Here is a 27,066-nt window from a genome sequence, read left to right on the forward strand (position 1 = left end):
ATGGTGAGTGTGAGCAGGAAGCACAGGCAAAGAACACGTAGACCACAAGGACTTACTGCAGGCTGGGCTCCTCTGAGTGCCCTTATGCCCAGACACTGCAGCGATGGGCAGGAAGCTCTGAAGAAACCTGAGGGCCAGACCAATGCATGCTGGGTGCCAAACTGTGGTGGACTGTGGTAAAAATGGCTTTCTAAAAAAAAAAAAAAAAAAAAAAAAAGTGAGCTAGTCTGCAAGGAGCTAAGAAGTGTGTGACCCTCCAGCTTGCAGCCCAGCTGGGCTGGAAACAATGTCCTTCTCAAACTCCTCTCCTTGGTGATATCTGTGTTTATTATTTTGTTCACTGTTTTATCCCTCTGTGTAAGCAAGCTCTCAAAATGTCCTGCTCACGGAGCCAGGGGCCTCCTTCCTTGGCTCGATGCTCCATGTGGAAACACATTACATTACTCACTTGTGACCCTACTAAAAACAACCTCTATATATATAATGTCCAGGCTCCTCAGGGCTGTCACAATCTCCTTGTGATGATTAAAAGCAGTAATGTATTTGTTACAGTTAATCTGGGTGAGTGAGACACCTTATTAGAGCTTTTCTGTTGTTCAGGGTGTTCTTTCCCCTCACCAAACCCATCTCTGGGTGCTTGGTACTAGAGAGACCATGGCCAAAGCAGATGAGAGCCCCCAGTCCCTACCTGACGGCTCACAACCCCTGGCTCTGTCATACCTACACCCTCCCAGAGCCTGCCTGGGACAGTGACCATGCCTGTGGGGGGATGAGATCAGGCTGAGCCTGGGGCAGGAGCAGCGGCAGTGCCCTGAGGGCAGGACAGGGCTGAGCCACAGGGCAGGAATGATGCCCAAGGGGAGCAGGATGTGGCTGAGCAGCAGGGTAGGGATGATGTGCAGAGAGGTAAGTTAGGGCGAAGTCCAGGGGAGATGATGCCTGCCCAGGACAAGACAGGGCTGAACTTGGGGAAGAAGTGATGACTGCGGGGGGGGGGGGGGGGGGGGGCGCAGGTCTGGGCTGAGCCCAGGCAGGGGCACGGGTGATGCTGCGGTAGGATCAGGGCTGATGCCTGGAGGGGGATAGGACAGGGCTGAGCCTAGAATAGGGGCAATACCTGGGGTGAGGGGACAAGACAGGGCTGAGCCCGAGGATGGGGGTGATGCCCTGGGGTGGCCAGGGGGTGGGCCGGGGTGTGGGGGCCGGGACTGGGCTGCGCCCCGGTGCGAGGGTAGCAACAGGGGCGATGGCCGGGGGGCAGAGGCAGGCGCGGTGCCCGGGGCCGGGCCCGATGTCCCGCCCGACTGCGCCGGGGCGGCGGTGACTCAGCCGGGAGAGGCGGGCGAGGAGGAGGAGCCGCCGCCGCAGAAGGAGCCGCCGCCGCAGCAGAAGCCGCCGCAGCCGCCGCTCACCTGCCGCCGCCGCCCGGCCCCGCTGCCGCCGCCGCCGCCGCCGCCGCCGCTGCCGCCGCCCCACCATGGCCCGCCGGGTCGCCGCTGTCCTGCTGCTCCTGGCCCTCGGCTGCCTCCTGGGCATCCTCCTGCTGTGCTTGGGCTCCGGCGACATGCGCGGCCGGCCGAGCTTCAAGGTGAGCGGCACCGAGGGCACGGAGGGGGTCAGGGACACCGGGCACCGGCGGCGGCGAGGGACAAGGGGCGACAGGGGCTCCTGGCGGGGGTCGGGGGCACCAGGGCATCCACGAGTGCTAGCAGAGAGCCAGGAGGTCCCCCAGAGCCAGGAGAGGTACCGGGATCCAGGGAACCCTCAGAGCCAGGGCACCAGGACACTCGAGTCTCCCAGTGCTAGGAGAGGTACAGAGATTGGAGGGGGGGTTCCAATGCCGAGAGAAGACACCCAGAGCTGAGCACCCCAGAGCTAAGGTAGAGCTTTGGGCAGAAGCAGAATGAGGTCCACAGAGGCGAGCCCCTGCCTGGGATGCTGCAGGAGGACTCTGCCTGGCATCTACGGCTAGGTCTGCAAGCCCTGCAGTGAGGCAGAATTGCATTCTGCCACCTTCTCTCTCTCTCACCTAAGCTCAGCACTTCATTTTTGAAAGTCTTTAGAAAGGCAAATAGCCGTGTCTTGTCGGGATGCAGCCCCCCCCCATCCCCCCACCGTGGTCCAGAGCAGCTGTGTCAGCAGCAGCTCCCGTGGCTTTTTCTGGAGACTGGGGACACCCTCCGACCGTTACCCAGCGTTTCTGGGCTCAAGCTTCATTGCCTTAGTTAGTACCGGAGAAAAAGAAATGCACTTTTCTGTGAAAAAGGGGACAGACTTTTTTTTTCATTGAAAATTCAGACACTGAAAGAAGTTCCCAAATAATTTCTTCTAGCAAAGTCCCCAAAGGAACTCTTCCACAGCACAGGTTTTTTGTTTTAAAAAGATCCTAACATTTTCTGTGACAAACTCAACTATTCCATGGGGACCAAGCCTTTGTCTTAGAAAATGTTTTGTCCCAAACCCTCATTTTCCAATAAAATCAACTTGCTTGGAAACTTTCTGAGCCAGCCTGAATCCCAGATGTGTTGCCTTCTCTCGGGGTTTGTCAGAAGTAATGACGATTAGGCTTCAGAAGATGATCTAGATTAGCCAAGATCTGGTCGTTACTTTGACTTGTACATAATCCTTTCCCGCAGCTGTGTGCCATAGCATGCTGGGCTCTATTCAGAGCTGGTATAAAGGCTGGTTTTACCTCGTTGGACATAGAGGAATGATGCTCTGGTAGGATCTTTGCAGTTTCAGTGCAGCACTGGGGTCTGGGTCTGAGAAGCGGTGCCTTCTCCTGGCTGAGTGCCCTGAAAACAGCCGCAGCTCCTGGGCTCGCTGCAACCTGGATGAGCAACCTCTCTGTCTGAGGCTCAGCAACCCCTGACTGGGGACTTAAGGTTTTGCACCGTTGCTGCTTGTGGCAAGCGCACACAAGCTCTGATGTGGTGAGTGCGGAGACGCTTTCTACCCGTTGCTCTTCAGGGCAGTTGTCACCATGGTGCTTTTTCCTCTGGGGTTGGCAGCAAATGGGCACAGAGGCAGTGGGTTTTGCAAGGAGCTCAGGACTGCTTTGAAGATGCAAAGCTTTGTCTTTTGACTTATTTTAATTCAATCAGAAATGTGCTGATGCCATTTAGATGAGGGATGTAAGATGAAGATCTTGTTTTGCACTTGGTCAAAACCCTGGCTGACCCAGGACCTAGCCCCATTGCTGAGGAGCTGTTCTGGGTTTGGCCCAGACTTTGCTCTTCACCCATCACCGGTGGAAGGAAGCCCCCATGCTCAGCACCACTTTGGTGCTCATTATTTCCCCCCACTCTCTTTCTTGTCTGGTCTTCTCCTTTGGGAATAAGTGGCTGGCTCAGGTGTGTTTTCTGCCATGCTGGGTCCCTAAGAGACCGCATGTGGAGCTGGCCCAGCCCCATGGCAGCGGAGAGCACCATGACTGCAGTGGTTTCCCACAGGCTGGTCCATGGGCAGGAGGATGTGGAGCAGCAGTAAACCAGAGGCAGCTCTGTGATGACCCAGCCAGTTAAAGAGGGCACCACACCATGGATCAGTGCAGTGAGCTATGCAGGCAGCAGCTCCTCTGCCCTCGGCTGTATTTGGGAGCCATGCACCTCTCTTACCTACTTGTGTCACTGCTTATGTGGGGTGACCGCATGCAAATAGGTTGGCACCATGGGCTCCTGTGCACCTGGGGATCAGCCCAAGGATCAGGCCTTACACTGTTTGCACGTGAGATATGACCACGCTCAACAAGCAGTGATGACTGTATCTGACACCACTCCACATCAGCAAACTGCCCACTGCTGGGGATGGGGACAGGGACCTTAGGGAAGTGGGCACAGAGGCACCCCATGGGTTTTGGGGGTGGTGGCTGGAGTCAGGCCGTAGCACCATCTGGCCCTGCTCCTGCTCAGGCAGACACAAAGCTCCATTTCTTCCCTTTCCAGCTCCAATCTCTGCTCAGAGTATGCCCTAAAAATACCCCAGACTATTTATTCTGCTGCCAGAAGAAACGATGGCAGGAGAGGTGCCTCCTCCTTCCCTTGGGGGCACACAGCTGGGTTTACCGCACCACTTCAGATGGCTCAGAGCTGTTTCCTTCTTCTCACCCCCACAGCTTAGTACATCTCTTCCGATGGTCTTTCTAAAAGCCCATTGGGGTCTTTCCTTGTGAAGTGCCCCCAAAAGTGCCCTGGCTCCTGCTGACAGGCTGGTGGGGAGGTTCCTGGGCAGCGATGGGGAGAGGAGGCTTGGGGTGCCAGGAGGCAGGGGAAGGTCCAGGGGCAACATCAGCAGCAGCTGTCCCTGCGCCTGCCAGAGCTACCAAGGGTGAGCGAAGCCAGGCATCATGGTGGGCAGGTCCAGGCCTGGCCTCTGGGACAAGTCATCTGGCTTGGGACTGCTGGGCTGAGCCTGGGGGGGGACCCTGGCAAGTTTTGTCCCTCTCCCCAAGGGTGGTGGAATGCTCCCGGAGCTTAGCTAAGCCCTTGCCCTGCTGTGGGGCAGCCTTGAAGAGTGCCCAGGTGGCTGCAGGTCCCAGCCTTGCCATGGACCCTAGACGCTCATGGCCAGGTGGGAGGTTCTCAGCACCCTCCTCATCTTCCTCCTCTGCCACCATGAGATGGCGGCTTCTCAGCACTATGTCCCCCTTCCCTTTCACAGGCATCTCCCAGAGGAGGCACCAGAGTGATACGTGCATCTCGCAGGGCTTTCCTGGCACTGGGCATACCTTCAGGCCACAGGGTGGGCTTGCTTAGTGGTTAGAGTCATGCATTCACTGGCAGGAACACCCAAACATTCACCTCGACCTTGCTGCCACTGCCCTCTGTGTCCTCCTCTGCAGGGAGGGTACTGGACCAGAGACTGGTGGCCTAGGGTCCCATAGTCAGAAAAAACGTGCTCTGTGAAATGCTGGCCCATGGGACTTCTTCTGCAGGCCAGCAGTGGGGCCAGTACATGTGCGTGTGAATTCCCTCACCAAGCACCGGGATCCAGCAGTCAGGCAGGACCAGGCCGATGAGGGGAGTGACCGGAGACAGGCAGCAGTGTGGGAGATTGCCAAGATGTTACGTGTCCCTGACAGTTCTCATTTCCAGCACGTTTGTTGGCAGGAGCAGGAGACCTCATTTGAAATAGCTCAGTGCAGTGCTTATGCTGAAAATCACTAACAAGATGTACTTCAGAGCAGTGTTTCTTTCTCCAAAGGCTTCCTTTGTGTGCATGGCTTTTGCAAATGACCTGTCAGTGATGCTTGGTGCTGCTAGGCTAGTCAGCCCCAGCCTCCGATCGCTTTGCACTAATTAAAGCAGTGGTTTGGACAACTGGGTGAAGGACCAAGAGTGCCCTTTGGGCTTTGCTTTCAGGGGTGCACCGTGCTGGGTTTCTGGGCCCTCTGTATCCCCAATTTCCATTCGCCTCAGCATAGGGAGCCCTGTGGCCTGCCTGGCGTGTGCCGCTCGTGCTGCCTCAGCCATCACCATGTCAGGTGGCTGATCAGATTGCCGATTCCTGCACAGGTACTTTGGGAACGTGTGTGACCCCAGGTCTAGGGGAACGGAGCGGGCTGCCCTTTGCATCTGGGCACTGTCTCCTGGCCATCTGAGTCTGCATTTCTGCGCTTGTGCCTGCACACGTGAGTGCACATGGCACTGACAGAGGGCCCTTCCCCACCGGCAGGGATGCCCTGGGTGCCGGAGTGCAGTGCGGAGATTGCGGGGCTGCTGCTGCTGCGGCACAGGGGCGGCTGGGCTGGTGGCTTGGCTCTGCGCCGGGTGCTCCCTTTGCCAAGCAGTGCCACGTTCTAGGGCCAAACCAGCAGTTCATGTTGCCGCACGTCCGTTACCTCGACTCATCCTGCTGCCTGCTTCTTGCAGCGCCTGGGCCCAACCTGTGCCCCCATGGCAGGTTGGCAGGTTCCTGCAGACTGTCTCTTACCCAAGAGTCCTTAGGCTGCTGCAGTGATGAGGTCTGGCCGCTTACAAATCCCTGAGTGCAAGATGCAGATCCCTAGGGCATTTACAGCAAAGGGAGCTGGGATGCATCCGCTTAAGGGTGGCCTGTTCTGCAGACTGCCCAGGTTGAGAGGCATAGGAGCCTCCCCATAGGAGAGCCACTCTTCGAGCTCTAGCCAGGGCCAATGATGCACCAAAATGCAAGTTCTCGGTTCTGTAAGGGAACGTGTGCCTTAAGGCAGCCCAGCTCCCTGACAGATGGCAGCAGAGGAAATCTGCAGGCATAAAGGCAAGTTTGGCATGGTTAAGGCAGGTAGGTGGGAGTTCTGTCTGGGGTGGCTAGCCGCTCTCTCCCTTGCTCCTGCTCTGGCAAAGCTCTGACCTAGCTCAGTGCAGCAAGTTAGCCTCACTTATGCCCAGCCTTGCCCCAGGTTAAAGCTTCCTATGGGGCTCAGTAGGCAGTGGGGCTGTCCCCAGGCTCGTCGTATGTGCACGCACGCACAGGCATGCTCACATTCACCCACACCCACACGCATGCTCATGCACGCAAGCTCCATGCACTCACAGATGCATGCACACCCCATGTGCACAGGCACATAAGCACATGCATCTGGGTGCATGCATCCCGTGCACATCCCCCTGCATGTAGGTATACCTACATACATGCTCATACACGTGCCCACACAACTAACACACACACATTCATGTCCATGCAGCAAACACACATTCACTCCTACATGCATACATACTCGCTCCCCCATATGCACAGACACCTAAGCACACACACACAGCCATGCATGCACACCTACACCCACACACACACCTACGTGCATGCAGACCCCTCCCCACATGCATATCTACACATGCATGCACAACCCCACACATGCCCATCTACACACACATGACCATCTACACATGTGCACACTCACATGCATCCCCCCATGCACACACACACGCCCACCTGCTCTCTGCGTGGCTGTAAGGAGAGCGCAGCAAGGTCAGCCCTGGAGCAGAAATCCTCCAGATGAGCCCTCTGTGGTGGGACATTTCTCTATCTACCATGAGCACATGGGATTTTCCTTGCCCACCCGGGCATCTCCAAGCCTACGTGGGCCACTTCTATTCCCGCCATGGAGCTGATCTCACATCTCTAGCCCAGTAACACTGCTCCCATGGTGCTGATCCCATTCCAGTCCCTGGGTTGTGGTACCAGTTGTTGCCCATTCTGTGAGCACTTCCCTCGCTGACTTCCACTTCAGCATTTCTTAGGCCCATTCTATGCAGTAGTTATCCCTGTTACCAGCCCTTGTGTCCCTTTTGGTGGGCTCCTGCCTCCCCCAGCTCTAGGCCTACAAATTTAACAAGTTTTCATCCCTTACATCGCCCCAGCATCACCGAAGAAACTAGCAGCACAACTCCAAGCTGCTCCTGGGCTCCCAGCTCTGCACAGCCTTTGGCTTTGTTAACAAACTAGTGATGCTTCACCTTCCAGGACAGCTTTCTCACCTCCGTAATACTAGAGTGAGTCATGCAGGATGAGTCTCAGCTTGCTAAGCCTCCACTGGCCCCTACCTGCACCTCCCTGTGGCTGTGTTTGAGTTCTCCGGCTGGCAGTGAGGAAGCCTGAGTTTGGCTCTCTGTGAGTTGTGCAAAGCCGATGATGGTCAGTGCATGTCCTGCACTGTCCTCCCTGTTACCTGCAAAGCCCCCTGGAAAGCAGATCTGCTGGGGCCATACTGGGGGTGGCATGGAGGTGACACTGTGTGACCATGGTGGCCATCAAAGGGCTGGGCACGGCCTCTTGGGGGGCACCTTGGGGGTTTAGCCTGTATCTGCTCTGGTGATCATCCCTGCCCTCCTCCACAGTCACCAGTGCCACCACTGGCAGTGGTCGTGTGCATATATGCATGGTGGCTATGGAGCTGGGATACATGTGTGGTGGCTCCAGGGCTCATGGGCACACATGGCAGCTGCAGGGCTCCTGGGCACATATGTGGTGGCTGCAGGGCTCATGGACACACTTGGTGGCCATAGGGCTCCTGGGCACAAGCACAGTGGCTCCAGGGCTCACGGACATGTTTGGTGGCTGTAGGGCTGGGCACATGCACAGTGGATGCCATCAAGGGATTCCCAGGCCAGGTAGTGTCCTGGCTTCTCCTAAAATACTGTGGGCATCCCTGAGGTACCAGGAGGCCTCAGCTGAGGATGAGGAATGCCAGGGAAAACCTGTTTTATCACCTACTAATTACATCTTGCATGGTGACTATCCATCTGGATGGAGTTTTCCATGGCATGGGGCCCAGCTTTTGGTCTGAGTGCCCCATGTGTCTACCAGGGATGGCCCAGCAAAACTCTTGTTGATTGTTAGGGGTTTGATTGCTAGATTCATTGGGGAAAAGGAGAGGTAACACACTCAGAGGATTTCTTGCAGAGGCAGCATAGGCAGGGAGTGATGTGGGCACCCATGGGCAGGGTGCTGGGGGGGCTCTGGGTGCTCAATGGTGCTGCATGGAGCAGTCTTGCAGGGAGAGGAGTAGTTTGTTTCTGGCTCAAAGGCACCATGGACTTTTGGCAGGTCTTTATTGCATGTAGAAAAGGTCATTTTTCAGCCAGGTTTAAGGCTTAAGTGGTTTCACCTTGGAGAGATGCTCTGTTGGGGCTGAGTTGAAATAATGTCTTGTTTTGACCCTAAAATAAGTAGCCTCCTATCCAAAGGACAAGCAGCTCTGGCTGGGACACGGAAAGGACCGGGACAGGGTGGCTCAGTGCCTGTGGGCTGGAAAGGGCCAGCTGAAAGATGGGGTGGAGAGGTGCAGCTGGGAGCTGCCACGCTGGGGCCAGGCGGTGGAGGACAATGCAGAGGCAGCTCCTCCTTGGGAGCTCTGGAAACCTTGTTTGGTGGGAAGGAGCAAGGTTATTTATAGAAGGAGAAAGGCAAGCCATACATGGGCAGGGAGTGATGAGGTGGCTGGCTGCCCATCTTTGGTGAGTTGCATCCCGGAGGAGCCTCTCCCAGGTGGCTCTCACTCACTTGCCTAGAGGTCCTGCTGGCAAGAAGGGCTACGGGAGGGAGGGACAGTAGAGCAAGAAATGGAAAGAAAAGAACCTCCTGCCTCTATGGTCAAGGAGGTGAGAGGGTCCCAAAGTCTAAAAAGTCAGTCTCCTTGCTGTGCTGAGTACTGCCTCAGTGTGACTGTTGGTCCCTGACCAAGGAGAGCACTCCACTCCCAGCCATATCCCAGCTAGGACAAGAGCAAGGTGGATAGGGGTCCCAAGAGGGCAGATTTGGTCCAAGATCTTGCCAGCCCTGGGCTTGAGCTATGCTCCTCAAACTTGCACCCAGGGTACTTCTTGGACAGGAACCAGCAGATCTTTCAGCTGCAACAACCTGCCTTGAAATAATTGGTCTGAGCCTGCCAGAGGAGCTTCCTGGTTCTCCAGGCCTGACCATCTCCCTCTTTGCCTGCAGTATGGCATTGTGCTGGATGCCGGTTCCTCCCACACAGCCATGTTCATCTACAAGTGGCCTGCAGACAAGGAGAATGACACTGGTGTGGTCAGTGAGCACAGCATGTGTGATGTAGAAGGTAAGGGCCATCCTAGCCTTTGGGGGCCAACATCCACCGCTGATAGCTGGCACATTCCTTGCTGGCAGGGCTGCTGTGACAGTGTGAATGCCCCTGCCATGGTCCAGCCGTCCTGGTCTGGGATCTGCAGTGAATGTTTTGACTGCTAAGACTGTATTTTTACCGGATGCTGCGAAGTGTTAAAAGGGAGTCCTGCTCTGCCCCCAAAACCAATCCTATTTCCTCCCAGGCTTGCAACTATGCATACCTGCAGTTTGCCTTATGCCTGGCAGGCACCAAACCCCTGAGAACCAATTTGGCTCACTAGCTAGCACAGCAAAGAGCAAGAGAGAGTTTTCAGCCATTCGTTCAACCAAGCTTTGCTGGGTTGTCAGCTAATGGAGAATGTGGCATGAGTTGGGGAGATGTGGCTGAACTCTGGTAGTCAGGATGGCTCCTTGCCCATGTGAGTGATCACAGAAACCCAGTCAAAGAGTCCTTGGCACCTGCTCTTCAAACAGCCTGGGAGGGGGCTGAGCTGGGACAGGCATTCAAGGGTGCCTGGGGCAATGCTGCTCACTGGGCATTTTCCTACTGTGTGCAAGACTGCAGGGGAACAATGCTGTTTCCTTCTCTGCAGGTCCAGGCATCTCCAGCTACAACACCAACCCTCCGGGTGCTGGGCAAAGCTTAGTCCACTGCCTGAACCAGGCTCTGAGAGATGTGCCCAAGGAGAAGCATGTGAGCACTCCGCTCTATTTGGGTGCTACAGCTGGCATGCGCCTGCTCAAGTGAGTTTTTGCTCCAGTGGCATCAGCTCCATGGCCTCAAATGCTGCCTGGGAGACCCTGCCACTCCACCCTGTGGTCCTGTCACCCATTACAGGGAGGGGGAGAAGATGAACTGTCACACACACCCCTTGCCAAAGTTATTCCTTGCCTTCTTGCTGCCCTAAAGCAGTGGGTCCACTGCCTTTGCGGAGATGCTTTGAGCCTAGCTGCTCTGGGGCTTTCTCCAGAGAAGACCAAGCTGTCTGAGATGCTTTGCAAGACACAGTCAGCACATTCTCTGCACCCCTGGATGCTAGCTGAAAAGTAGGCAATGAAAGACCAGCAGGGTCAGTACCAGGGTAACTCACCTATTCTTTTCTACTTACTATATCTTTTGGAGGGGACATTTCCTATGGACACCTGAGGGAGAAAGTATCCCCCTGCCTGCAGCCAGCTCCTGTTTTGGGTCCCTGGGTGGGGGCCAGGAGGAGGCTATTAGGGGCAAAGGAGTGCAGAGCGCAGTTCTTGGAGGCCTGGGGACAGCTGTGTAACTCTGCCTTCTTGCACTGCTAAATGTTTTTGTGTGGCCCACAGCATCACAAACCACCGGGCCTCAGATGCTGTACTCAGCACTGTGACAGCCATGCTGAAGACATACCCCTTTGATTTCCGCGGGGCAAAGATACTGTCAGGGGAAGAGGAAGGGGTATTTGGCTGGGTCACAGCAAACTACCTTCTGGAGAACTTCATCAAGGTGAGCAGGAGAATGTGGTGGCCAGCTGGGCTGGCTGTGGTGGTGAGGCCATCATGAAGCTAACTGTCTCCATGCCTTTGCTTCTATCTTCCTTGTCCAGCGTGGCTGGCTTGGGGAATGGATCCAGCCCAAGAAGAAGACACTAGGAGCCATGGACTTTGGTGGTGCTTCCACACAGATCACCTTTGAAACCAAGGACCCCATTGAAGATCCCAAAAATGAGGTTATGCTGAAGCTGTATGGCCAGACATACAAAGTGTACACTCACAGCTTCCTCTGTTACGGAAGAGACCAGGTCCTCAGGAGATTGCTCTCGAAGCTCCTGCAGGTACTGGGATGTGCTTGCCCCAGAATAGATACCAGCCTTCTTTGCTCTGCTGGTTGCACCCTCACCCCAGACTTTATAATGAGAAGCCAGGCACTCCCAGCTCCTCTCGAACATCTCATTTTGGACCTTTGATTCCCTCCTAGGTTTAATTTTGGAGGCTGGGGTGGGAAGAGTATGAATGGCAAAGATTTTGGCATTTCCAGGCCTCATAGTTCCTCTGCAGTTTTCTCCTAACCCTGTTCTCTCCAGGACAGCCCCACTGGACCCACTGCACACATGCTTCCCAGTAAACCTTTGGCTTTGCCATCTAAGCCTCTCTCAGGGTTCCAAGACCTCCTCTCACCTTCTCCATGAAATGTTGTGCTCCTCAGGCTGATCCAAGACACCCCACGTCACCTCATGATGCTTGCGGCAGCTGCCTGCTGCTCTGCTTGCTGCTACCTGGGCAAGTCCTCATCATCTCAGTGAGGAAATGGAGGCAGATGGCACTGCCTGCTGTGGAGGCATGGGGGGAGCCAGGATCGTGAGAGTGTTGATATGGCCTCTGCATTGCTTCCCTGGCAGGCTGGGAACTACCAAGAAACCATCACCAATCCCTGCTGGCCCACAGGCTACCACAAAAACCTGTCACTGAGCAGCATCTATGACACCCCCTGCACGGAGAAGAAGCCCAGCATTCCTCTCAGCACCTCTGTCACCATGGTTGGCAGCAGCAATGGGAACCTCTGCACTCTATACGTCAGCAAGCTCTTCAGCTTCACTGTCTGCCCCTTCTCCCGCTGCTCCTTTGATGGCATTTTCCAGCCTGACGTTTCAGGAAACTTCATTGTAAGTCCCTGCCCAGCATGGTGGCTTGGCTGCTGCTGCAGGCAGGAGTCCCTTGGCCCCCAGACATCGCATGGTGGCAAAACCAATGTCCATGGTTCTGCAAAGACAATTGCTTGTGCCCACAATGGTTTGAGCAAATTTGCAGCTATGCATGTTGAGAAGGTTTGCTCACCTTGCCCATCCCAACCTCTCCTACAGATGTTTCTTTTCCTCCATCAGGCCTTCTCTGCCTTCTTCTACACAGTGGACTTTATCCAGACAGTGATGGGGAGACTTGTGCGCTTGCCCAGCGACCTGAGGGATGCTGCCGAGGCCATCTGTGCCACCAGTTGGAGTGAGGTGGGATCTCTGGGCATGATGGGGGAAAAAAAAAGCTGGTTTGCATGGGTCATCACCCAGGCTCTGAGAGCAGCCCTTTTCTGAGCCCTCTGAGGCAGCTGGGTGTCCTGGCATCCTCCCTGCCATGAGGTAGGAAGAGGGTGGGTGACTGCTCCCACACGGGACCGAGAGAGGCTCAAATGGGGACAGGCCTGCTGCCTTGGCCAGCAAGCTGCAATCACCTAGAGCTTCAGGCAGCAGAAACAAAGCCCTCCACTTTCCGCTCTACTTACCCCTGGTGAGGCCACATCTGGAGTGCTGCGTCCAGTTCTGGGCTCCCCAATACAAGAGAGATGTGGAGCTACCAGAGCAAGTCCAGCAGAAGGCTACTAAGATGATTAACAGCTTAGAGCATTTCTCATACAAAGAAAGTTTGAGATCTGTGCCTGTTGAGCCTGGAGAAGACTGTGTGTAGGGGGATCTTATCAATGTATATAAATATCTGAAGGGAGGGTGTAAAGAGGATGGGACCAGACTCTTTTCAGTGGTGCCCAGTGACAGGACGAGAGGCAACAGGCACAAACGGAAACACAGGAAGTTCCAGCTGAACATATGGAAAACCTTTCTTCCTGGAAGGGTAACAGAGCTCTGGAATAGGTTGCCCAGAGAGATGGCAGAGTCTCCATCCTTGGAGACATTCAAAAGCTATTTGGCTATAGTCCCGGACACCGTGCTTTAGGTGATCTTGCTTGAGCACAAGGGCTGCACTAGATGATCTCCAGAGGTCCCTTCCAACCTCAACCATTTAGTGATTCTGTGAATCTGGGATTCTGCTGGCTTGACCCCTTTTCTCTGTCCCCTCATGCATCCCACCCAGCTGCTCCAGAAAGCCCCCAAAATGGAGAAGAGGCTGCCAGATTACTGCGCTATCAGCACGTTTGTTTATTTGCTCACCACCAAAGGCTACAACTTCAATAACCACTCCTTCCCCAACATCGCCTTTCAGAAGAAGGTAGGTAACACAGGAAAACAGCTCCATCCTACAGTACCCATTTGGAATTAGCCTCTCCTCAAAAAAAAAAAAAAAAAAAAAAAAAAAAAAAAAAAAAAAAGATGTTCCCACGCCAAGAAAGGCCTGAGCAATGGTTGAGGGAAGATTTTTGGGGACAGCAGCAGGATGGGACTCCCAGTTTTTGTGTGGATCTTCTGGGAGATGGAAAAAATGAGTTAAACACATTGTAGGGTGGGTGGTCACAAAGTAAGGAATTTGAAGGTCCTCCATTCCCTCAAGACACCAAACATTTTAAACAATACTTTGCTCAGGCTTGTTGGGAAGTTACCCTAGGGCAGGATCCCACTTTTGCCATGGGATGTGCATAAGCCATAGAATGCGTAGCAAGGGCAGGACACTGCTCCCATCAAACGAGCTCAGCTCAAAGTGTGGACACTGACCAGGGGATGGTCATTGCCTCACCCTGGGCTGACTGAGGCTTCAGGGCCAGCAAAGGCTCAGGGTGCAGCTGACTCTCCCTATCCTCCACTGGGCTGACAGTGATCTGGTCCCTGAAAGGTCCCTTGAGGCTTGTGGAGGTTAGTTGACCAGGGCAGTGACCATGTCACGTTGTTTCCACAGGCAGGAGAAACCTCCATTGGCTGGGCTCTAGGCTACATGCTGAACCTCACCAACATGATCCCAGCAGAGGAACCAGCTTCCCACAAAAGCATATTGTACAACAGCTGGGTCATCCTCATCCTGCTCTTTGTGTTCACCACCCTGATGGCATTGGTGACTGCTGTTTGCCTGCTCCGGCGCAGCAAATCTAGCGCAATCTAACCTCAGGGACAGGAGAGGCTTTGCCTGCAAGACCGAGTACTATCCCTCCTGCTCCGTCTCCACAGCTTGAATACTTGGGATGCAGCCAGTGCTTGGAGACATCCTCCCCTGACACTTGATGCTGTCTGTCACAGAAGGAAAGCTGTCCCTTTTTGCCCTCCTCTTGCTTTCAAGTTACAGAAAGGAGAGGACAAAGGAGGACTGCTGATCCTGCACAGCTGCAGGAGGAGAACATCTTAAAGGTTTCCCAGTGCTTCTCAGGGATAGATCCTGGAGCAGGCTTGAGACTTGGAAAATCAGATCTGGGGCATCTCTCTGCCACCAGATGTGAGCTGAACTTTGTTCTTGTGTGGGTGGGAAGGGAATGCTACTTATGCTAGTCCTTATAGTTGATGTCACTAGCCCATCCCTGGAGAACTAACCGAGACCTTCAACTGAGCATCATCCAGGAATTTTTGTTCTTTTCCTGGCTGATGCACAAACCCTGATGACCTTGCTGAAGGCCACACTATGGGGCCGGACTTCCATCTGCCTCAGCACAGAAGCTTCAGGTCAGAAGCAGCTTCCCAGCTCCCTGCTTCAGCAACCGGACATTGTGTCTTCCTTATTCTGGTGTTTCCTAAGCCAGTCTCCTGTTTGCCACAGCCATTGTCTACTTGGCACTCCTCGGTCACAGAGTAAGGTATAAAAAGCCTCTCCCTGTAGGACAGAGGATCTTCAGGCACCTCAGTGCTTGACTGAGCCAGCCCAGAGATAGTAGAATCACTATGGGAGCAGGGCTTTTTGCTGTTTTAGGATTTAAACCCTCCATCACCAGCCAAGGCAGATAGCTGGGAGGACATGCCTTCATACCCAAACAAGTAAAAAGAGAGATACACGAATGTGCAAAGGGCTTTTTTGTTTTTGTTTTTTAATAATCAGAAATAAATCTTTGTAACCATTCCTAAAGGCTTTGTGGCTGTGTCAAAGCAACAGGCAGATCCAGCCTAGCTATCATGCAGGGGCAGAGCAGCTCATGAGGCCTGCTCTGACACAGCTGCTGTTCGAGCTGTGCCTGAAGGCCTCAATCCGTTGTCTTCTCCCATGCCACTAGAGCAGCAGGGGAAAATCTCTGAGGTTCTTTTTAATCCCATTCCAGCCTGGATTCTCATTCTAACCATATTGCTCAACTGAAGCCCAATAATGAGATGCTGTCAGGCTTATATATGCTCTACAATCCTGGAGAACCCTCCCCAAGATGGAAAAAAGTAGGTTTGAAACCCTGGTCTACATTCAAGCCCACCCAGAAGCACAAGAGCGTCTTTCAGCCAACCATGGCTGAAAAGTTCATGTTTCCCATGCACTAGAGGTGCAGTCACCCCAAAGACATGAGTTGGCAGCATTCAAGTTACAGTCTGTCCCACACATTCACTTTTGCATTCAGGACCACAGCTTCTTACACAAAGGAAATCATTTAAGGAGCCTCTGGTTTGAAGGGAAATGATTTTGGTACCCAAAAAGAGCAGAACAGACGTCCAAAGGGCTTCAGCAATCTTTTAGCACGGTCACAGGCTTAACAGTTCACAGAACAACCATGGGATTCATTCAATGATCAGAAAATTGCATAGGGCCAGTCATAACTCATCAATCCCATCTTGAAAGAGAGCCTTACACCCTCACTGCCTTCTTCCACATGCTCCAGGAAGAGAATGGTTTTAATGAGAGTTGTGGTTTCTACCTCCCCTCCCAGCTCTTACAGACAGTACAAACTCCACTCCTAATGTTTGCTCACTTACCAAGTTCTTTCATTGTTCTGAGCTCCTATAATGCTGTCTCTTCCCTGGCCTGCCCTTTTTTTGCAGCCACTTTAGTTCTATCCATTCCAATGGTTGCTCTCTCACCTCTTTGTATAGGACCATATGTGATTCAAGTTCAAATGATGGTCTGAACCCCTAAAACCAGTTTCCTTCCCACGCCTCTCCTCTCCCCAACATGGCAGCTCCCTCGTGTGGCTAGAATCAGGCATTGTCTCTAGCTCTCACAAGCCAGCACTGAAACAAAGGCAGCATTTCTGTTTTCTCTTTGAAGCTGAACAGCTGTTTTCTGTTCTAAGAAACTATTTTTCCCTTGAAAACCCAGGTTGGATTTCCCTATCTAAAAATGCAGCTGCAGTTGAATCAGCGCTGGACTTCCAACAAAAGCAGCCAGTTTGCTCTAATCATAGCTTGGGGTTTGTTATTAGGAATAAATTGAGTAAGAGAATATTAATCTTCCCACATGCCTTGCTGGATGTTTGAGATTCAAGACAGTACCTTTCCCGTCCTGGCTGGTTACAGATCAGGATGAAGAATCTGAGATTCTGGTTGGGTAATGTGTGCTGAAAGCGAGGAAGACAGGCACTGCACAGACTGGGGTCTGGACACGCACATACATCTGCTCCCTTTACGTGGGCAGAAATGAGAGGCGCTCACGTCATCTCCATTTAGGCAGGTGAGAGAGGGCCTTATTGTTTTGGAGGACAGAGAAGACCATGTCCGACTACACGCAATAAACAGAAAGCACATGGCAACAGCTCTGCCCCCTCACAGATTAGCCCAAACCCACCTATGTCCAGAGGCATTTCACAGCCTGGTGCTGTCAGATTAAGACTCTAGTCTGACAGCCGTAGAGGGACTGGATCTTTCTGCTCCAGTATTTATTGCAGGAACCATCTCAAGACAGCATTTACCACCCACACCCCAGCTCTTCCCTTCTTATCTCGAGCCTTTGCTTCATCCACAGCATGCACTTGTAGCTCTGGACTTTTATTGCATATCTCATGTGTGATGATCACATAGAGGCCACCTGGAATGCAATCTTGCCTCCACCATACTCTCACAACATCCAAACTCCTGGAGGCAGTTCTACAACCCCCACCAGTCTCACAGGCAGCGGCAGGTTGTGCAGACAAGACGGGATGAAAACAGAACTGCAACAAGACTCAGGCATGGTGCTGCACACTCCACTGGCTACTCCACAACATCCCCATACTTGTTCCTCCTTACTGGTAGTGCCACAGTTTCTCCATCCTCTGGGCTGTGTATATGTTCTGCAACAGACAAGAACAAGCTCCTTGGACCCCCAATCAATACTCTTGCATTTGCCAGGGCTGGGTAGACCACTACAGGTAAAGTGTTTAAAGCTTCTTCAGTTTAGCCCAGCCTGGAAAGCTCACAATACCCAGGGGAAAAAGCAGCAGGCAGCTGTGGAAAACCAGCTGTCCTAGTGTCCTTGCCTGCTCTGCCCTCCACACCAACCAGCCTGACTCAAGCATTAATATGAACAGGTCACTCCATCCCCCACCCTCCTCTTCTGGGAAGCCAAAAGCCCTTCATGCTGGTTCTTGTGAACTCACACACACAGGGTGCCAGAAAGCAGAGGCGAGCACTGATCTCAGATGCCACCAGCCCTGCTCAGATACCTGCAGAGCCTCAGCTACAGTCCCTCAACTGCAGGGTGCCAGTGAAGGATTTATATAGGGATTCTAGCAAAGACTGCAACAGCCACCAGCTTAGTTAAAAGGCAGGACAGCAAGAAGTTGTAGCAGGGAAGAAACAGGCAAAAGAAGCACAGGGAATGCAGCAGGGAGAGATGTGAAAGGTACCTGGGGGCTGAGACATCCTGTCAGCCGTGGCACGGTCCTGTGGGGACTTGCCTGTCTCCAGGAAAATCCAGAAGTCGGAGCATTTCTGCGTCTCAGCTCTGGTTACCACATAGCTGGCAAGGGATCCTGCAACTGAAGAGAACAAGACGGGCACATCTTCCCAACAGCAAGGATATTTACTACAGGAAAATACTTGCCAGCTTCTGAGCTGCTGCAACTGCCTGCAAGCAGTTTGCGAGCTTCCCAGGGCTTTCGAGAGCGGGAGCAGCAATTCCAAAACACATCAGAGAAAAGACTTCCGCCAACTAATGACGAACAGCCCTTGCACCTGCAAACGCCACCCTATTCCCACTGCTGCAGACCTGCTGCTGAGGCTGCATGGGGCGTAAGCAAGGCGCAGCTGCTGCGGCCCTGTGGCAGGAGTGGGGTCTCCGCCAGCCCAGGGGGCGCAGGGGCCAGGGAGTGCGCTCACCCGCGGACAGCAGCAGGTTCCACTGCAGGGTGTAGGGCAGCTTCTTGTTCAGCAGCTTCTGCAGGGCGAAGGCGGCTCCCGTGCCTGGGAAAGGCGAGGAGCCCAGGAGCTGTCAGCGGAGGGGGCCGGGCCGGGCCGGGCCCGGGCCCCCACGCGAGGGGCCTTCGACGCGCAGCCCCTTGCCCCCAGCGGGCTCGGGGCAGAGGGAAAGGGCGGCCCCGGGGCCGGGTCGGGCCGGGCCGTACCTGCCACGAAGGTGCCGATGCCCTTGAGGAAGGCGTGGGACTGGCAGGCCGCGTACTGCTGCAGCGCCTGCGAGCACACAGTCAGGGCCGGCGGCGGGCAGCGTGCTGCCGCCGCCGCCGCCGCGCTGGCCCCCGCTGCCCACCGGGTGCTTGGCGGCGACGCTGTCCTCCACCCGCCGGAGCCCCAGGTTCACCATGGCGCCGCCGGCGTCGGGGCCCCGCGGCGGCGCCGGCTGTCCGCCGCGGCCCTGCCCCTTCCGCCGTCGCCGCCATCATGGCGGAGCCGGCGGGGCCGTTCCGCGTCCTGCTGGCGGGGTCGCTCCGCTGCCTCTGCTACTGCCGCCGCGGGCCCGGCGCCGGCGCCACCGTGTAGTGAGTGCGGGGAGCGAGGCGGGCGGGCGGGCGGCCGGGCCGGGCTGGCGGCTCCTCGCGGCAGCCACAGCCTGTGCTGCCCCCGCAGTGTCACCGACGGGCAGGAGGTGTGGGCCGGGCAGCTCGGCGCCAGCTCGCCGCTCGGCCGCGTAGGTACCGGGGCCGCGGGGGCCGGGCGGGCGCTGAGGACCGAGGGCCGGGCGGGGAGGCCCCGAGTGGAGGCTGGGGCTGAGTTGAGGGCTAGGGAGGTGGGGGAGGCCCTGGGTGGAGGCCAAGAGTTGATTTGGGGACCAGAGAAGCAGGTTGGGGGCTAGGGAGGTGGGGAAGGCCCCGGATGGGGGCCGGCAAGGTGTTTGGGGGGCTGGGGAGGTGGGGAAGGCCCCCCGTGGGGGCCGGGAAGGTGGGTTGGGGGCTGGGAAGGTGGGGAGGGTCCTGGGCGGGGGCCGGGAAGGTGGGTTGGGGGCTGGGAAGGTGGGGAGGGTCCCGGGTGGGAGCTGGGAGGGTGGGTTGGGGGCTGGGGAGGGTCCTGAGTGGGGGGCAGAATATGGTTTTGGGGCCAAGGAAGCAGGTTGGGGGCTGGGGAGGTGGGGAAGAGCCTGGGTAGGGTCTGGGAAGGTGTTTCGGGGCCTGGGGAGTTGGGAAAGGTCCTGAGTGCTGGCCCAAGGAGATGGTTTGGGGGCCAGGTAGGTGGGGAAGGCCATGAGTGGAGGCTGGAAAGGTGAGTTGGGGGTGCAGGTAGGTGGGGAGGGTGCTGGGTGGGGGCTAGAAGGTGGGTTAGAGGCTGGGTAGATGGGGAAAGACCTGAGTGGGGGCATGAGGAGGTAGGTTGGGGGCTGGGTAGGTGGGGAAGGCCTAGAGTGGAGGCTAGAAAGGCGAGTTGGGGGCTAGGGAAGCAGACTGGGTGCTGGGGAGCTGGGAAAAGTCCTGGGTGGGACCAGGGAGGTGGGTTGTGGGCTGGGGATATGGGGAAGACCCTGTGTGGAGGTCAGAATGTGGTTTGGGGGCCAGGGAAGCAGGTTGGGGGCTAGGGAGGTGGGGAAGGCCCTGAGTGGGGGCTGGGGAAGTAGGGAAGGTCCTGGGTGGGGGCCAGGGAAGCAGGTGGGAACTAGGAAGGTGGGGGGAGGCCCTGGGTGGGCACTCTGGAGGTGCTTTGAGGGCTGGGGAGCTGGAAAAGGCCCTAGGTGGGATCTGGGAGGTGAGTTGAGGGCTGGGGAGGTGGGTAAAGCCCTTAGTGAGAATCTGAGGAGGTGGGCTGGGGGGGTGGGTAGGTGGGGAAGGTGCTGGGTGGAGGCTGGAAAGGTGAGTTGTGGGCTAGGGAGGTGGGGAAGGTCCTGAGTAGGGGCTGGAGAGGTGGTGGGGACCTGGGCCCACACCCTAGGTAAGTGAGGCGGAGAAGCCCCCTTCCTTTCAGGCAGTACTCTCTCTTTTCAGACATCTCAGAGCACACAATGCCTGTCAGAGGATCACAGCACGAAGATCAGGTGGGTGCTCAGGCCTGACCACCTGCTGTGGGAACTTGGGCTCCTCTGTGGAGGCACTTGGAGGCCCTTGCCTCACCCTGCTCTCCTGCCTGCACAGGGAGGCCTTGGAGCATGGAGTGGCCTCCTTGAGCTTGCACGATGATGGCAAGGCTACGCTGCAGCTCCAGGAGGAGGCCTGGTGCTCGACTTTTGATCTCTTCAAGTTGCCCTTCACTGAGGCGAGGACTCAGCTACAGGCACTGATGTTTGACTTGGTGGGTTGCGTCAAGAATCTGGAGAAACGTCTTGAAGGTCTGTATGTGGTTTTGGAGCATGATAGGGCAGGAGAAAGGGTGGGAAGCTCCAGTTACCTTTTTGGTATCACCTCACTGCCACTAAAGCGGTGCCAAGTGAACCAGTCTGAGAGCCAGAGGAGGCAGCAGATAGGAGGCTAGTGTTCTCCTTGTGTTATCTCATGTGGTTTCTGCTCACTGTTCTGGGTGAACTGGCAAGGCAGGATGCAAGTGATATAGGCTGGGCAACAGAGGTACTACCTTTGTCCCATTTGGACTGGCCTATTCCCAAAGCTGGCCAGGGTCTCCTGACCATCTTGGGCAGCACAGGTCTGTGTGGAACCAGAGGAAAGTATTGCACCTATATGTGGAAACACAATCTTGTCCTCATGGCTGGCAGCCTACCATGATCTCTTTGTGCCTGGAAGTTGCCTTACAGAAGTCACATCTCTTAGAGCCTTAGGAAGACCCCTGGTGGTGACTTGGCTAGAAGTGCTGGGAAGAGAATGAGGCTTGTTTTGGCTAAGGGCTCGTGTTGGGGAGGGAGCTTGCTGGGGAGGCCCAGGATGCTGCATGCTGTGCTAGGTGTGCACTGGCACAAGCTCTGACTCTAGTTTCCCTCTCAGCAGTGGTGGGCACTCTAGGGTCTTCATGCAGTCCTGAGAAGAATGCTGCCCGGAGCCAGCAGCTCTTCATGCCAGGTAGGCAACTGCCAGTGTGCACCCACAGAACATGATCTGACTGCTTGTTTACCCTCTGTTCTCTAGGACGCTGCTGTCTACCCTATCTGTGTGTTCGCCAGGGCACTCTGACTCCCTTTTGTTGTGGCTGCTGTTGACCCTCTGCTTTTCTGGTGTCCCTCCTGGCACAGAACTGGCTAAGGCTCAGCACAGTGGCTCTTGGGGTGCCTGGGGTGTGCTGTGCTCAGTTCAGATGCCTGGCATCACCAGGCAGGGTCCCTCACTAGTCTTCAAGAGTTCAGACTTCACCACTGTTCCAAATTGGAGGCTATGCCTCCAATCCTGGTCCTTTGCAAGAGGAGGCAAGGCCTCACCCTTCCTTGTCCACTAGGGGGCTGAGGCTAGCCAAACTGGGCAGGTGAAGGCACACCCGGGACTTGTGGGGGCTATTAATGCAACCAGCTGACCAGCACCACTTGCCTTCCTCATTCTCCCTTCTCCTGACTGAAGCAGATCCAAGCTCCAGGAAGAGCAAAGGTGCTGGCTCAACTTTGCCAGCCAAGAGGAGGGTCCCAGGAGAGTCTCTCATTAATCCTGGTTTCAAAAGGTAAGTGCTGGTCCAGGGCCTGATGCAGGGGCTGGGCTACACAAAGTTCCTGCTCTATGCTCTGTGGCTGTGGGGAAGCAGGGTACGTGGCTTCGGGTTGGCTTTTGTGCACTGCAGCCTGTGACTGTCCTTCCATCCTCTTCTAGCAAGAAGGCACCATCTGGAGTGGACTTTGAAGACTCCTGACCTGTGCTGTCCCATCCCCCTGACAACTGTCCTACAGGGAAGGTTTTCAACCACATCTGAGGCTGGTGGTGATTTTACTGCACCCTGGACCTGTTGATTCTCTTGCCAAAGGGTGTGAATGATTTGTCTTTTCTCATGATCAGCCAAAGAGATGAACAGGGCAGCCGGCACCCAAGAACTGGACCAGCTCCTGGCAGGTCTCAGGGGGAAGCAGATCCATGGCTGATGCTCTGGGAGGACCTTCCTGGGGGTATAGAGTAGGGAAGGTGACAGTAGGGATGGATATCTTCTTTTGTTGCAGGCAGGGCCACCCATGTACCTCACTTGGCATGAATTGGTGGGTTTTTTAAAGAACTTTGATATCATAGTGTAATTAAAAGACTGGCTGTGCTTAACTTATTGCTAATAAAGCTGCTTTTAGCCAAATATTGTGGAGACCAGGTCAGCGTGACAGTGCATTTATGTGTTAGTCGAGCCTTCCCTTTCATTACTTTGCAACCCCATGAACAGTTTTCACTGAATCTTTAGGGTCAAGGGCTCAGAGAAGTCACTTCCCTGCCGGTTTTGTGTCAGTGGGGAGGTGCATGAGTGTTTAGATTTTCCAGTGGAGAGTTGAGAGGGGGGGTTCAGCCTTTGCTAGACACGGATGCCTGCCTCCCTGGAGGAGGACAGGGAGGACAATGCAGTGTCCATTGTGGAGAGCTGCTGCGGTCTGGGGCTGATCACACCAGGGCACACTCATGTCTCACTTGCCAAGCTTTTATTGATTTCCAGGTGCTGTGATAAATGGCTTTGACTTTCCCCACTTTGCCCCCAATCCTGTCCCAAATCTGCTCCCAAGAGCTTCCTAATGGCAGGTTCTAGGGGGATGGTGCTCTCCACTCCGTTACCCCAGAGCATGGGGGACCTCAGACAGTGTTGTGCCCACTACCCTCTGCATCGCCCGACTCTATTCCTGAGGCTCTACGTGGCTGTCAGTTTCCCTGACCCTGTGCTGCTCCTCACTGGCATCCTGCGATAGCTGCTGGCTCCTGTCACTGAGGCACGCGTGCTAAGGGTGGCATGGTGCCTCTCTGAGGGAGGCTGCAGGGATAGCTTTTGTCAGAGCTGTGCTTGGGCCCCGTAGCCCTCTGCTCTGGGCAGCTTTTCCTTCCCAGCATGAAGATCTGCTCTTGCAATTAGCCTGGACACTCTGCAGCTTTGTTACAGTGTCCACAGCTGAGACTCCCTGACATCAGTCCTGATGCTTGGGGGGTTCAGGGAACGTGAGGGGGTCCTGGCCAGGAGGGGAGCATGATACAAGAAGTGAGAACCCACTGGTGGGCTCAGTACAATGAAGCATGCTGCCAGCACCTCAGGCAAGGGTGCCAGCTGGGGGAATTTGGGTGCCCAAAATATAGCTTATGCCCTCTGCTTTTCTGAGTGCTGGAGGAAGGACTGCAGTGGTCATGGTAGGAACCAGGCTAATGCTTGCCTGCTGCCCAACCCTGGCCCCATGCCCACCTGGGCGTGTGCCTGGCTCACTGTGGAGGCCGGACCACGGAGCGATAGGCCTGCACTATCTCCTCATTGTTGGGGCAGGTGTATTTGAACTCCTTGGTTTCCTTGGCATTGTTGAGGTAGCGCCACACACCGTGCAGGTCCTTGGGGATCCCAAAGCGGCGATAATGCTGACATATGACCTGTGGGCAGAAATGGGGTGAGACCTAGCCTGGCCCTGCACGCTTGTGACATTCCAAGTAGGCTGGAGCCAGGGTGATGGTTTTCATGGGCAGGAGCAAGCAGGACAGGTGGCAATGGGTGAGGGGACATCTCAGGTGCTGCATGGGGGATGCAAGGAGGAACGAGGACTGCAGGAGGACCTCATGCTGGATGGTGGACAGGAGTCACTGACAGGGATACACCAAGCAGATGTGATGAACAGGGGGTAATAGAAGGGTCTGGCAAGGGGAGTGGGGGGCAAAGGAGTAGGGAAAGGCTGTAGGGGAGTGACGGGCTGGCACCCAGGTGGAAGTGAGGGCATGGGGGAAGTAGTGCTGTGAAGCAGGGACAAGGGAAAGGGCACAGTGCTAGGATGCCCATATTCACCTGAACGATATTGAGCTTGGGCAGCAGGTTGCAGTCAGCTAATGTGAGTTGGTCTCCATCTAGGAAGCAGCGCTGAGAAACCAGGAGACGAGGGTCACGGGCCAGCTCATGCTCCAGGGGGGCATTCAGGTACTCATTCAGCTTCAAGAGGGCCTTCAATAGGCTCCGTTGCAGCACTGTGGGGAAGATAGGCAAAGCCAGCTGTGTCATGACACTGCCCCACTGCTTTGTCATACCCTTGGTGTGATGCCCTTACTACGTCTGCCTGTTCCACCACCCTGTCCTTGTGCCCAGATGGCCCTTGCCGACATTGTTCTTGCCTTGCTTGGACCAGGCAAAAGCTGTGAGCACCTTCCCCTGCCCATCCTAGGGAGCCCTGGCATGGCTGTGCCAGACCACATGGGCAACAGACAGTGTGAGGAGAGCGTTTGCTGGTGCTTGGAGAGATAGGAGCAGTGACTGTGAGCAGTGGAGGGTTGGAAAGGTGCAGTGTTCCTTGGACAGGCTCTGGAATGATGGCACCCGAAAGGCTGCATGGGGTGAGACAGTGTGACATGGCAGGGAGTACCTCCCAGCTCCTCACCCTCATCCTGGGCAGGCACTGGGTTCTTGATGAAAGTGGAGAACTTGTGGAAGACGTCGTTCCCAGCCAATCTTGATTCCTTGTACCGTGGGACCAGGCTGGGGAACCTGTGGGGACATGAGTACAACTGGGGAGAGACCCAGATGCTGTGGTCCCTCCCTTCCACCCCCTGTTCCTCAACATTTCCTTTGCCCCTCTCGGGGCAGTGCCAGCCACTGACGTGGGAGGCCTCAGCTGCTCCTCCAGGAAGTCCTCAATGGTGCCAGTGTCGGTCTTGGGCTCGCCATTGTAGAGGAGAACTGGCAGCTGGGCTCCTGGGGCAAAGTCCTTCAGCACGTCCAGTGCCCTGTGGGAGATGAGTGCACTTCCTGACTCCTGGCATTTGTCCAGGGCTGTGCGGGGCACCACATGTATGCTTGGTGGCAGTGTCAGGGGGAGACTAGGGCTCTGCCAAGCTCAGGGAGCTGTAGCATAGCATGAGTTGTCCCCTATGAGCCTATGGCCTGGGAAGAGGGACAAGGTGGTCCCCTGGGGCTGCTTCTGCCCCAGTGCATGCTCATGGTGGGGCTCTGCCCTGGGAAATGCCCATTGACCTCCCTCAGAGCAGGAGGTGGGCAACCAGGCAGTATAACAGACCTGTAGACATCCCACAGTGCCCACCCTTCATGCCCCAAGGTGTTGGGGACCTATCTGTCCCCCAGCACATCCATCCATCCCACTAGGTGTCTTTGTGTCAGGGCAGGCATGTCCCACCCCTGGGCTGTGCCCATGGTGCTGTTGCCCAGGGCTGGCAGGCTTTTGGGGCACAGCAGTGGGTGCATGCCTGCAGGGAGGAGGTACCACTCACCTCTTCATGTCCACAGTGGTGAGGGTGAAGGGCACCCCTTTGAGCAGCAGCACCATGAAGAGCCGCTGGCAGAAGGGGCAGTGGCCCATGCTCTCCCCATCCTCGCTTGCCTGTGGGGGACACGTGGAGCTCAGCCCCTGCTCAAGCACCCAGCCAGGGCTGAATCCTGGCAGGGGGAAGCAGCCCCCACCCAGGTGGGCAGGCACCGTGGCTGAGTCTGAGTGCTGTGGGCAGGTCCCTTGCCAGCCCTTTTGGCAAAGCCCAGGGCTGGCCCCTGGCCAGAGCACCAGCTCTGACGTGGGCAGCCACCCGCAGCGCAAAGTGCAGAGCTGGCCGCAGGCCCCAGCCTGCTCATGGGGCCACCACGCTGCAGCCCGGAGTGGCCGCGTGGCACAGCAGGGTGGGGCCCAGCCTGGTGGGGTGGTGGTGGTGGGAACCTCTGAGCTCCTAAAGCCCCAGCAGTGTCTAGGGACCGGGGCTTGGGCACAGCAACTGCAGGGGCACCTGGTGCAGCTGTGACAGGGGACAGCCTGGGGTGGGGGGGCTGCATGCGGCCAGGGAAGGCAATGGTGATGCTGGCGGAGGGGTTCCCGTAGCCTCTTGGCAGGATAGCAGGCTGGGGCAGCCGGACAGGCCTCTCCTTCCACCCCCACCTTCCCTGGGCACAGGAAAGGGACACTGGGCAGGTGGCACCCCCCCCCCAGCCCAATACCCCCGGACTAAGCAACCCTAGCTCCCCGGAGCCGGAGCAGCAAGCTGTGCCTGCAGCAGAGCACCCTGAGCCATCCATGCTGCGCCCCGGGGTGCTGCTGGGGGCTGTGCTGGCCAGGCAGTGCCCTGGGCAAGTGCCACCCCAGCCCTGGGCAACCCCCCCCCCCCCACTTCCCCTACAAGAGCTGCTGGCCCCACAGCTGTGGTGGCATCCCAGATGCACCCACCGCCATTGTGCACCCGCTCCTCACCTTGACAAAGAGCTGGATTTGGGGTTTCTCAGCCATGCTGGGTGGCAGATGGCTGCGCCGCAAGTGCCGGTGCTGGAGCCGCCTGGATCCGCCGCCCCTCCCTGCCCACATTCCTGCGCCGGGGTGCACCCACCTGCCACCCACGCCCAGCCCCGCAGCAGGGCCCGTGACGCCCTGCTGTGAGGCCCTGGCTGCTGCTCACGGCCTGGGTGCCAGCTCACCCCGCCATGGGGAACCGCCCTGCTTGGGCTGTCAGTGCCACTGCAGACACCCTCCACCACCTGCCACGGCCATCGAAAATGC

The 27,066-nt window shown here is 56.1% G+C and overlaps 4 protein-coding genes across 8 annotated transcripts; 2 read left to right on the forward strand and 2 right to left on the reverse strand.

The window, feature by feature from the left end:
* The first annotated feature begins 1,426 nt into the window (after positions 1-1,426).
* ENTPD2 (ectonucleoside triphosphate diphosphohydrolase 2) lies at positions 1,427-15,288 on the forward strand. 2 transcript variants are annotated; one of them, XM_062590598.1, is made up of 9 exons: positions 1,429-1,588; positions 9,418-9,535; positions 10,155-10,305; positions 10,879-11,038; positions 11,139-11,366; positions 11,931-12,194; positions 12,414-12,533; positions 13,390-13,524; positions 14,146-15,288. In XM_062590598.1, exons 1-9 carry the CDS (start codon positions 1,478-1,480, stop codon positions 14,344-14,346), a joined length of 1,488 nt encoding a protein of 495 aa, XP_062446582.1. In that variant the 5' UTR covers positions 1,429-1,477; the 3' UTR covers positions 14,347-15,288. The 2 variants fall into 2 exon arrangements, with proteins under 2 accessions (XP_062446583.1, XP_062446582.1); XM_062590599.1 differs by lacking the exon at positions 11,931-12,194 and having other exon boundaries at positions 1,427-1,588.
* Positions 15,289-17,113: 1,825 nt separating this feature from the next.
* TMEM141 (transmembrane protein 141) lies at positions 17,114-18,947 on the reverse strand. The gene is made up of 5 exons (XM_062590604.1): positions 18,829-18,947; positions 18,686-18,752; positions 18,441-18,524; positions 17,969-18,100; positions 17,114-17,413 (listed from the first exon to the last, which is right to left on the reverse strand). Exons 1-5 carry the CDS (start codon positions 18,880-18,882, stop codon positions 17,334-17,336), a joined length of 417 nt encoding a protein of 138 aa, XP_062446588.1. The 5' UTR covers positions 18,883-18,947; the 3' UTR covers positions 17,114-17,333.
* Positions 18,928-22,709, forward strand: PAXX (PAXX non-homologous end joining factor). Of its 4 annotated transcripts, none has more exons than XM_062590600.1 (7): positions 18,928-19,057; positions 19,146-19,206; positions 20,489-20,538; positions 20,636-20,829; positions 21,437-21,511; positions 22,001-22,097; positions 22,244-22,709. In XM_062590600.1, exons 1-7 carry the CDS (start codon positions 18,960-18,962, stop codon positions 22,281-22,283), a joined length of 615 nt encoding a protein of 204 aa, XP_062446584.1. In that variant the 5' UTR covers positions 18,928-18,959; the 3' UTR covers positions 22,284-22,709. The 4 variants fall into 4 exon arrangements, with proteins under 4 accessions (XP_062446584.1, XP_062446586.1, XP_062446585.1 ...); XM_062590602.1 differs by having other exon boundaries at positions 22,004-22,097; XM_062590601.1 differs by having other exon boundaries at positions 21,440-21,511.
* A 330-nt stretch (positions 22,710-23,039) lies between these two features.
* Positions 23,040-26,799, reverse strand: CLIC3 (chloride intracellular channel 3). The gene is made up of 6 exons (XM_062591294.1): positions 26,764-26,799; positions 25,802-25,911; positions 25,175-25,300; positions 24,955-25,061; positions 24,372-24,547; positions 23,040-23,965 (listed from the first exon to the last, which is right to left on the reverse strand). Exons 1-6 carry the CDS (start codon positions 26,797-26,799, stop codon positions 23,804-23,806), a joined length of 717 nt encoding a protein of 238 aa, XP_062447278.1. The 3' UTR covers positions 23,040-23,803.
* Between the last annotated feature and the right edge of the window lie 267 nt (positions 26,800-27,066).

This window comes from Rhea pennata, chromosome 18 (assembly GCF_028389875.1).
Source record: "Rhea pennata isolate bPtePen1 chromosome 18, bPtePen1.pri, whole genome shotgun sequence".
Lineage (NCBI taxonomy): Eukaryota > Metazoa > Chordata > Aves > Rheiformes > Rheidae > Rhea > Rhea pennata.

Excerpts from the sequence above, each read along its gene's own strand:
- ENTPD2 (XM_062590598.1), top strand. The coding sequence starts at position 1,478 with ATGGCCCGCCGGGTCGCCGCTGTCCTGCTGCTCCTGGCCCTCGGCTGC. Across the intron at positions 1,589-9,417 it reads GCGGCCGGCCGAGCTTCAAG|TATGGCATTGTGCTGGATGC; the intron begins GTGAGCGGCACC and ends CTTTGCCTGCAG. Across the intron at positions 11,039-11,138 it reads TTCTGGAGAACTTCATCAAG|CGTGGCTGGCTTGGGGAATG; the intron begins GTGAGCAGGAGA and ends TTCCTTGTCCAG.
- TMEM141 (XM_062590604.1), bottom strand. The coding sequence starts at position 18,882 with ATGGTGAACCTGGGGCTCCGGCGGGTGGAGGACAGCGTCGCCGCCAAG. Across the intron at positions 18,525-18,685 it reads CATCGGCACCTTCGTGGCAG|GCACGGGAGCCGCCTTCGCC; the intron begins GTACGGCCCGGC and ends CGCCTTTCCCAG. Across the intron at positions 17,414-17,968 it reads CAGGATGTCTCAGCCCCCAG|AACATATACACAGCCCAGAG; the intron begins GTACCTTTCACA and ends TGTCTGTTGCAG.
- PAXX (XM_062590600.1), top strand. The coding sequence starts at position 18,960 with ATGGCGGAGCCGGCGGGGCCGTTCCGCGTCCTGCTGGCGGGGTCGCTC. Across the intron at positions 21,512-22,000 it reads CCAGCAGCTCTTCATGCCAG|CAGATCCAAGCTCCAGGAAG; the intron begins GTAGGCAACTGC and ends TCCTGACTGAAG. Across the intron at positions 22,098-22,243 it reads ATTAATCCTGGTTTCAAAAG|CAAGAAGGCACCATCTGGAG; the intron begins GTAAGTGCTGGT and ends ATCCTCTTCTAG.
- CLIC3 (XM_062591294.1), bottom strand. The coding sequence starts at position 26,799 with ATGGCTGAGAAACCCCAAATCCAGCTCTTTGTCAAG. Across the intron at positions 25,062-25,174 it reads GAGCAGCTGAGGCCTCCCAC|GTTCCCCAGCCTGGTCCCAC; the intron begins GTCAGTGGCTGG and ends ATGTCCCCACAG. Across the intron at positions 24,548-24,954 it reads AGTGCCTGCCCAGGATGAGG|TGCTGCAACGGAGCCTATTG; the intron begins GTGAGGAGCTGG and ends TCTTCCCCACAG.